At 31.6% G+C, this 11082-nt stretch overlaps 1 protein-coding gene across 1 annotated transcript in view; it reads right to left on the bottom strand.

Annotated features, from left to right (window-relative positions):
* LOC105620714 (guanylate cyclase 32E-like) overlaps positions 1-11082 on the bottom strand; it is a 65905-nt gene that overhangs the window by 7905 nt on the left and 46918 nt on the right. The window contains exons 3-9 of the mRNA XM_012202206.1: positions 4585-4891; positions 2993-3139; positions 2508-2701; positions 2272-2431; positions 1879-2033; positions 1441-1731; positions 1075-1335 (exon numbers count right to left, since the gene is read on the bottom strand). Of these exons, the coding sequence (XP_012057596.1) occupies positions 1075-1335; positions 1441-1731; positions 1879-2033; positions 2272-2431; positions 2508-2701; positions 2993-3139; positions 4585-4891 (1515 nt within the window). The remainder of the gene's footprint in view (positions 1-1074; positions 1336-1440; positions 1732-1878; positions 2034-2271; positions 2432-2507; positions 2702-2992; positions 3140-4584; positions 4892-11082) is intronic.

Raw genomic sequence — 11082 nt, 5'->3', positions numbered from 1 at the left:
GTGTGTATGTGTGTGTGTGTGTGGTGGGGGGGGGTATATGTGTGTATATATCAATGGTACGTTTATAATTTTAGTTTATCTCAGAATTATCCGAAACGACGTAGACATGACAGGTGTTTCATTGCTCTGGGGTTGATTTTCGTTCCCTTACCTCTCACGTTTGACATGCACAAAAAAAATAAAGAGAAGAGAAAAAAGAATTTTTTATCCTGTGTTATTGCATTTCAGCAAGCACCCGATATTTTTGCACGCGGTGTTTCACACGCGGAAACGAACATTCGGGTGATAATCAAATATCTCGCACATAAGAAGTAAGGGAACTCACGTATTTCGAACGATATGCGTGAGAGAAGTAAAAATTTAACAGACTCTAAATACATGAGGGCATATGTGTATGGGGGTGGAGGTGGGTGATGAGAGGGAATGAGAGGTTGGGGGAGTGAGGGTGAGAGAGTGGGATGTCATATTGGTATCTAAAAATCTCTTCATTTATTACAGAAATTTGAGGCATTAATAAAGTAAAATTTTAAATGACTAAAAAAAATGATCATTTTCAAGCTTTATGTGGGTACTTTTGATCAGCGTCAAGAACTATATATATAATATAAAGTTTCAGGCAATTTCACCGAGGGTCAAAATCCTATGATTTTATGCGGGGTCTTTAATTATCCCAGATGTGACTGTGCACCAAAAAATTCGGATATATGAATGTATTCCTATATATGAATGTTTCGGCTCTTCATCATATTTATATTATTAGCGCCTCAGATCGATTGTGATTAATGTCCGGCGCACTGTCACATCTAGGATAATTAAATTTAAATTAAGAAATATATATATTGTATCTATAACATTTAACTTTGATCGATTATTGGCGCTCTCTATCATATGTATGTTATACATTTACATGATCTTATTTCTTATTTTATTTATGTACATGATAATATATTGAATATTCTTGTATATTTTATTTATGTACATAATATATATTAATACTATATTATTTGGAGATAGGTAATATCTCGATCCTAATAATTAATAATAGGATGTCATCATGATTACAGTGTGACGTACATAAAGACTTCCTTTGGCACAATAGTCGGTAATTAACAATATCCTCATTGGCTCCACGCACGCTCCGATAAAAGAGTTGAGATTGCCGTGTCTAATTTCACGGAGAATGCGCATCTCCTTCATAACATCCCGTGAAATGTCTTTTTTCTTTGAGAATTTTAACTCCTTTATCCGTACCATTACACCATGATAATGTCCAGTTTGCGCAAACACTTGGCCGCCACATCTCGACTCATAGGACATTGCACTAACTAAACTTAACTATAATCGAAAGAAATTGATTTCTTACATCATGCATCAAGAGGTCAACACACGAACAAGCACTTTGTCATCCATCTCAATTGCGATAATACTCGCACTATTTACCTTACTAGGGGAGGACATCATGTTATCAAGATGGGGATAACCATGTATTTCATTCGGATCAATCTTCCAAAGCAATCCTTCTATCTCCTGTTCTATTTTCCATCTTCGATATATGCTCACAGTAACTACTATGGCGCAAAACAATAAAATAGCTAATGCTGCAGCGACAATGATACTGCGAAGATGTGTGTCATCTTTTGGACAATGTTCATTAAGAAAACCACATCCAGGTTCTGCTTCAGGTTTATTTTTACCAGGCCAATCTATAGCGCCTGGCCAAGATTTATACACCTATATTATGTAAATATCTTGTATTTACTCAACATCATCACAGAGTTTTCAATTTTTATAATTCAATGATTTAAATATGAAATGACCGTTTTTTCTATTTTCGAATTGTCGTAAAAATTTTTCAAACGCTATGAATAACTCACTCACTAGAGTTTCACCCTGCTGGAATTGACCTACAGGCAACATCTGATAATCACAAGAGAAATTATCAGTATGGAATGATTCTTTTTTCAAAGCAAGCACTGAAAAGTTTCCCTCCGAATCTCCAAATTTATCCAAATTTATTTTTGCCCCACTCACACCTAACAAACAAAAAAGATATTTTAACAAAGATATCTTATACGCTCTTCAATGTTTAAAAATAAGGACGAGAGATTCATTTCGAAAATAACATCAATTCATCTTCGATCTAATTGCTCTTCTCTCGTATTATAGGCATGTCGAGTATTAGATTACGCGAACCACTTGATATAGATTACACTCGATATATATTACACTCGATATAGATTACGTCTACTTGACGTGATTATAGCTACTTACTGTAATATGTATGTCTTTTGATAATTGTCTCGACTATAAGAGTGCCATTTTTGGCCAGTTCTTCGATAGAATGATTCGGATAAGCTCGTATTAATTGGTCTAAAGCTTCCGCGTATAGCTTAACAGAATCGTAAAGGTATGCCGCGTAAATGGATACATACTGAAACGGAGATTAAACATTATAATATAAATGACGTGATACGAACATTTACGATTAATCCACTATCTAAAAATACCTTTTCAAATTTTTTGAGAAGTTCAGGAACATAGAAATTAAAGGGATCTATGGTACTGTAGTGTCGGACTTTTTTGGTAAATTCTTCATAATTGCTCGTTGGCGGTGTTGACACTACAACCATCAGTGAACGTGCTCTTTTCAGAAAATCCTTCGGTTCGAGACAATTTTTCAAATTATTGTAGTGATCGGGTTCTGTATCAATAATAACAAATTATTACTTGTGAAATCGAGACATAATTGCAAGACTTTTTTAGATAACAAATCTTTAAGTTTACAATTAAAAAAATGTGTATGCATACATACTTTAACTTGTGTAAAAATGTGTATGCATACATAATTTAACTTTGAATTTAATAAGAAATCAATTTTATAACATTATATTTGTACGATATAAGTAGCATAAGATTCTGACGATTCAATCGCCTTATCGATGTTATTGTTCACCGACATAAATATTTGATAAGATTCCCTAGATTCACTTACTCCACAAATATTTTTGTGCTTCACGTTGCGAATACGTCATCATGTCCACGTATATTACCATATACTCTCCGTTATCCAACAATCTTTGGCCTTGCATTGAATTCATCATATCTATCAGTGACATTGGCGTTCCCAGGAAGATGTAAACTGAAGCAATAATCGTAAATGTTTTGTATTGAATGGAACAGAATATTAGATAATTAAAGAATATTAGGTAATTATATTAGTAATATTATGTAAATGTTATATAAACAAAAATATTTTTCTTCAATATATTACGCATGTGTACAAAACAACTATAATCATATTATATATATATATATATATATATATTTGTTAATATAAATATTATGTATGTTACATATAATATATATATATATATTTTATATATATATATATATATAATATAAAATATGCATCGGTTAAAAATATTGCATCACCCTTCAAAACAAAATAGAAAATGTAAGTAAATCATTAAGTTCACTTTCTTTCAAGTTGTTTATATATATAAAGTCCAACTTAAAAAAAAATGCATATTGTCTATTATTCGGCTTAAAAAATTACTAATACACAGTTATTAAAATGCTTGTTTTAATACAATTTGAAATGTATCATTATTACCGATATTTTTAAAAATAATAACGTTAGTTTATAAATATTTTTTATCTATAAACGTCAGCAACATATGTCATGCAAATGTATTATTCATCTCCCCTCTCTATAATCATGTTTGTGTCATTAGTAATCAAATATCACCGACAACTTAAAAAAAAACTGCTATTAACAGAATCATCTGAGGTATTTTTATATCCCAGCGACGAAAAAATGTGAATTGTTTATTTTTTACGAATCTGTAAATATGTAATTCCATCGAAAACTCGCAATAAAAAAGCGCGTTGTGTGTATCCTTATTTTTTAGAAACACTGTCATAATAAACTATATAATACGTTTATATATGCATTCCGTTTAATATTTGTTTGGATTCTACTTACTTTCTTTCAAAAAATTATATGTTTTTAAATAATAAATTGAAAAACAATTGATGATATACTTGAGCGTGTTAAGAACGCCAGAATATGCAATATTGAAAGCAAATAAAAACTACTAATATTTAAAATTTCATTGCTAATTTTAATTTAAAATTTTTTAAATTTTAACAATATTAAAGCATAAAATAACAGTATTAAAACAGTAATAAAATTTGATAAAATGTCTTTCTTTATTTAACGATTTCCCTGTTTCTAATAAGTGATGCAATACTTCTTATAAATACTATCAATATAAAATTTATGTATTTATATTGTAAAATTTATATATATATATATATTTATATTGTTTTTTTTTCAAGTTGAAAATGATTTCTTGCTTATGTTCCTTAATGAACGAATATATATTGTAGTCTATAGGTACAAGTGGATTTTAAACTTGAAATCGACGAAATTCAGATTCCAAGAGACAATCGCTGAATTGTTATAGACAGAATTCAAGAGACTCATATTTGATCGCAGCCTTTCGATCTGCTACGATGGAAAGTTTCGGCGATCGTGTCTCGCAATCTGGCGTAAAAATAAATAAAGAAATATGGACTGACTGCGAGTCATATTTTTCGTCTCCTGTATAAGTTGGAACCATACGCTGACTTGGCAGCACGGTAGTCTCTCTTCGCAGCACGTGTGTCGATCCTCGACGGTCTTGTAATGGTTTACGGTGAGATTGTTCTTAGCCGCCTGTTGCTGAAGTGAACGAGCGACCGTTGACCAGGCGCGCTCGGTTACAATTGAGAATTTGTTCCAACCATAGTGCAGCAGTAGAGCGATCACCGATTTAGTTACTTGTGTGTCCGGCGGCTCGGTCCTTACGAAGGTCTTCACTTTCGAAGCCTTGTAATCTGAACATTTCTGCAAGTAGAACGATCGTCGTGTACTCGCGCGACATTATTCGATGGATTTTTTCCGCCTTCATTATTGCGATTCCATTCCAAAAGTCTTATCTTTAATGATTTGTTTAGCCTTTCTTAAATGGCTCGGAGATATAAATCAATTCAAATTCGTTGGATCACAAATCATTTATTTAGCGACGTCGCGACACGTTTAATCAAATTCATTATGTTTGCGATTATCATGTCTGCATACATCAATTTATAATAGCACATAAAGATCCCTATAAATATATATTTAATATACAATTGGAAATCTATACAGCTTATTGCGAGATATTCAAATGTACATTTGGATCAATGGATTGTAAATTTATATAATTAATGTTGAACTTCCTCAGTACAGGAGTACATACATAAACTTTGAAAATTGAGAAAATAAATATGAGAACGCGCGTAAGCTTTTCAGGGTTTCTCTTAATCTTTTTTATTTTAAAGTATACTCCTAAACAAGAAAAAACATGCAGAGAATCATGAAAAAAAATATATAACTATTTTGATGACAGATAATCAATTGGATAATTTATGATGTATAACTGCGTCGTTCATAGATTCCTGTAATTTCAGAGATTTATACAAAGACAATTGCAAACGTACCAGACGTGGGAAGAAACACGTGATGCAGTCCGCCCTTTTTTTTGAAAGTGAACGAGCTCACGTGGAATTATATACATAAATGGAACGCGTGCATGATTCCTGCCTACCTACGCCTACGGCGCCCGGGTTGCTCCGTTCTTCGTTGGCACAACGAAAACGAGCGTAGCCGTAAAGGAGAAAGAAAAACAAGAGAAGAAAATAAAAAAAGAAAACGAATCGTCGCGAAAGGAAAAAAAAAAGGAAGAGGAATGGAACAGGAGGAGGATATGGCCAAAATGAGACAAGAGGAAGAGAAAGAAAAGGAGAAAGAGACAGAGATATACCGGCAAGTAACGCGGCAAAGTTAGCTGCGTTACTCGAGTGCCATGATGTGTGGTGCGGTTAAATATAAACTCGAAGGCGAAGGAGGGCAGATGTATAAAGAAAAGAGCAAAGAGAAAGAGGAGGAGATGAAGAAGAAAAGGAGAAGAAGTGGAATGAACGAGGCGAGTCTCTTCGCGCGCACTTACGTACCTAGAAAAGAGGTGCATGGGGCGGTTGAAATGTGACATGCGTTCTTCATTAACATATAAATTAAACGTGACAGTCGTGAGGGTCAATTCTTCTTTAGCGACCACCGCCGAGCCGCGCCACTCCTTTCATTTTTTTTTGGCAGATTACCCATCCTTCTTTATCCGTGGGAATCCGGGATGTATAATAATAATGCCTTTCAGCGGCATGATCGCGGCAAGTATAATGTAACACGTTCACTCATCGTTGATTTTTCATTAACAATCAGTTTCTGGTAGCCCTTGGCCTAACTTTAAATGACGCACAATATTATATGTAAGTCAAGAGCGCGAAAGAAAGAGAAGTATTGCCGAAAGCAAATACTTATGACGAGTATTATCGATAGCAGCGGATTTTTATCTATCATTGCAAATATTTCTTTCTCATTAAATTTTATTTTTATATTTTATAATAAAAAGAAATAAATTATTTATTAATAAATTATTGATTATATCTGAACGTCCAAAATACCCAAATAAATTGAGTGATTCTCGCTATTACTAAGCACAATAAAATTTAACGATTCATCAATATATCACAAATTGTAAGGCTCATAAGATAATAAAGTAAATAAAATAATTTCTAATATATATTCGTATCATTTTAAGTATTTTTTGCATAAAAACCGAGATTACAGAATAAGAGGTAAACTCTTATAATAATATAAGAGATAAACTAAATAAGAGGTGAATCACAATCAATTAGTAGATATTAACAGAAATTGGTATATTTTATTAATATATACACATTTCAATGTCTTGCTAATTTTTCTCTCCGCATAACGAGTCTGCTACTATTTTCGCCTAGCTCTTTTTCTTGACACTGACGCATCGATAATTTCTAGACAGAGAAACACTTATTTTTCAGTCAACTCTTGCGAGAGTGATATATCATAAAAAAAAATTAGCTTACGCAGACCCACGTGCCGCGATTATAAACTGGTGACCAGTTTCCCAGCAATAGCTTCGTTGTCAACTGGTAGGAGAAATCGCATATACATTTGTCTTTCTTGCGAGCTGTGAATAGAAAAGAGAGCTGAAACGGGTCAGGTTTGTTTATCGGAACCTGAACTTTCCGCTTTTTCTCTCCGCTTAGTAGGATCGGCGGCATCTACGATAGGCGAAATTAATCTGATACGCTCGAGTCGATTAGCCTAGTTCGTAGGCAAGACACTAATTTTAGAATTATAATTTCATGTGGACTTTTTAACATGCACTGAAAAAATGTTTCGTTATGGTTACATTTCAATGCACTTTGAAAATCGATATAAAATCATTTTAAAATTAATGTTTCACCCACAAATTAAGCTACTAACTCGAGCTGATGATATATCTTGCGTTTTACGATTGTGACTGACCTAATTGTGACCTGGTTATCTCATAGAAAACATATCTAAGATTTATAGATAATATGTATAGATGAAATAAGAAGCAAACTATCTAGAACTAAGTGACGAATTTCAATATATTGTATATTTCAATATATTTCTTTTGAGATTATAATTTTTTTGTATTTTCTTACTAAAGTTTATTTACTAAAGATTTTCCGATTTTACTATTCAGATCTCTTCATTAATAATAATTTCATGATTTTAATTTCAAATAAATACTGTGATCCTCAAACTTACGAATATTCTCCAAAATTGTATGATTCTCATAGAATAATGATAAATGTGTTATTATTTTCAATAATTATCGCGTTATTCTTATTCTATTTTTTTTCGAGCTCAAGTGGTCACGAGAGTATACTTCGGATACGTTGTGTCACTCTTTTCATTATACAAACCGAACGGCTCTTTTGTTAAGTTTGTTTATCTTTTCGTTAAGGAAAAGTACCCGTGAATTGATCCTTCATTCAAAGTGGTTATCTTAGTTCGATTTCTTTTTGATTAGTGGCTTCTATCTCCTCTCGAGCGGAGGCAATACGGCCTAGTTTATGGACGAGATGCTGTATCTGGCGAGGTGAGCTTTGGTCGTTACCGGCTTGGCATGATATTATTCTGGGATCCCACTTGGCTATATATAGACGAGACCACCTTGAGGGAGCTTAGAAGATCCGAGAGTTCTCTCCTCTTTCTCTCTTTCTCTCTCTCTCCATGATACAAGAAGCTGGTTTATTTATCGGCCGGTTAATTTATGTTTGGTTGTGCAACGACCATTGGAAAAACAATCGAAGAAATCCTATTTAAACGACGATTTGTGGACAATTGTACATCCTTCGTTTTGACGATTGACGTGCTGATATATAGTCTGATATATAATCAGTATATTAATATACGTCGCTTTTCACCTCTTACGCTAAATAATCGTTTAATGTTATGCAACTATGTCGTTTGTAGCTTTTGTTACGTTTTCTTAATCGTTAAATAATTAATTATCAGAAGACATGGTAGTGTCTCGCGTTAAGAGCAAGCGCAGCGATATCGAAGCGCGAGACTGGCCGTGTATCTTATTACGCGTCGAGTTTTTCTATAACAATAACAGCAATCTCCCCATGACGATATTTGTTTCTCTCATATTTGTTATATTTAAGCAAAATATAGAAATTCCAATGTTTTTCTCATGTAGTACAAATCTTCAAAAGAGACTGAAGGATGTTCTGAGAATGTCCTGACACTGAGAAATAAGATTGAATGAAAAAGAATTTCAGACACGAATTCTATGATCTCTTTGAAACTGCATTCCATATCCAGAAATCTTAGGATTCTCATTGTCAGGAAGGAACGTTTTCTGGGATAAAGAAAAAAATGTGTACGATAAGAATCACTTGGCTGGATTTTACGATACGTTTCTCGGAAAATCATATCGAATTTGTGTATCAACATCCTTCGATTATACCATGACACAACCTACAACCTCGTTCTAATTCCGCAAGTTTTTGTCGCAAAATGATTTTTTGAAACGACTCACAATGTTAGTTTGCATACTGTAAAGCGCCTTGGTATCTGCGTTCAAAAAAGAATAAAAAAACGAACAATTGTGAAAAACCTCGTTTGTTCACTGGCTGCAGCTGGCTGATGATTTCTCGATTTACATCGCAGATTTATCATCGCAGCAAGTAAGAGTAATTGCTCGTCTTTTGAAATGATTACTGGAGGTGATAGTACACGATTTTTGGTGTTATAAATAACAGAATGTGCTAATTCGTCATCTTAAGATATACATATATCGAGTCACGCGTAAAAATCGTGCCAAATGAGTGTCGATTGTGATTCCTTTGTACACTCTTCATTGGCATCGATCAATTTAAGTATTGCGCAAAAAATATTCTTGCAAAATTTGATAGCGAATTCATACCGTTACAATCGACTGATATGAAAAAATAAGTACCCTTTTCGAATACACGAGAGGAATAATTATACTGTCCAACTATTTTCAAATTATTATATTTCGAAAATAAGAAATCATACCAAAACAAAATGCATTTCAAAGATAAAAATACAAAAGACGCTCGTGTTAATGTAAAAATAATGAAATATTGAACAAGATCAATGATCAAGCCAAAGGTAGTTAGACAAAATTAAATTAATACTCAATCGAACATACAAAATAAATATAAAAGGAAAATATATATAAATATAAAGATGTTTCGAGATCACCGGTTTTTCTTCAGTTATATATTAAATGATAAAATATTAATTAAATTCGATGAGACATTTTCAGATGTGTTATAATATAAGACTTACAAGAAAGCAGGAACCAGGAAATTTAATTAATATTTTATCACTTAATGTATATATATATATAAAATACATAATTGAAAAAGGACCGGTGATTCCTGCTTTCATGTAAATTTTGTATTATAATAACATATCTGAAAATGTCTCATCATCAAATTTAATTAATATTTTATCACCTGATGTATAATGCAGAAGAACCGGTGATATTACTAAAACGTATTTATATTTATATTTTCCTTTTATATTTAATTTGTATGTTCGATTGAGTATTATAATAATTTAATTTTGTCAATTATTTTTGGCTCGATCATCGGCCATGTTCAATATTTCATTGTTTTTATAAAAATTAATATTTTTGCATTAACAAAATTTAGAAACAATAACTTACTGTTGATGCCATAGCATGAACTATCGTTTTTGGCATTATTTTTCTTAAAATTGTTAAATAATGTGATAGCTGAATTTAGATGGATTCATATTCAGTAGACAAAAACACATAAAAAATAACTTTGTATTCGTGTTGCAAAAATAAGTCGAATTATATCGGACAGTAATTGTAAAATTTGTAACGATATTTAAATTATACTTATCTTTATATCATCTTGCCTTTTTTATCAAAATAATAGATAACTTTTCACGTTATCACAATTTTTCACAAAAAATTACGTATAGATTACATAGATTATTAAGAGAATATTTTATGTACAATATATTCTCTTTTCTTTTTGTAAAAGAATATGTGTATGATGCTATTTAGAAATAACTTTATTTTACAGGGATTTTTATAATCAAAAAGATACAGAAGCATGCAGACAGCAAGAAAATTGTTTCCTAGAATTCATGAATATAAAAAGATCGATGATCACCAGTTAATAACGGCTATTAATTTTTGATTGCCGAAACTTAAATATAAGGTGTCCCATTCTCACTAAATTATTCGCAAATTACACATTCTATCGGCAAACTTAAAATTTATTTTACAAAATTTAATGCAAGACTACTATTCAGCATCATTATTATAATTTTAGATTAATAAAAAATAGGTTATATAAAACAATGTTAGGATTCAATAAAAATTATGTGAAACTAGGTTCTTTATTAATAAAAAATCCACATATTTTTTTATTTCTCCTTGTTTTATTTCTTCTAGTTTTTTTTTTCGAAAATATTGAGTATACACATTACAATATGTATATTGCATAATAAATCATATAATAATATGTACATTACATAATTAATAATAGTGACGTTTAATTGAAATGTAAATTCATCCCAAGTAAATCGTTTATTTTAAAAAAAAAAAAAATTAAAAAAAANAAAAAAAAAAA

The sequence above is a fragment of the Atta cephalotes genome (genome assembly GCF_000143395.1).
Source record: "Atta cephalotes unplaced genomic scaffold scaffold00028, whole genome shotgun sequence".
Lineage (NCBI taxonomy): Eukaryota > Metazoa > Arthropoda > Insecta > Hymenoptera > Formicidae > Atta > Atta cephalotes.
The sequence above is the reverse complement of the archived record's forward strand: the minus strand, read 5'-3'. Positions and strand labels throughout refer to the sequence as shown.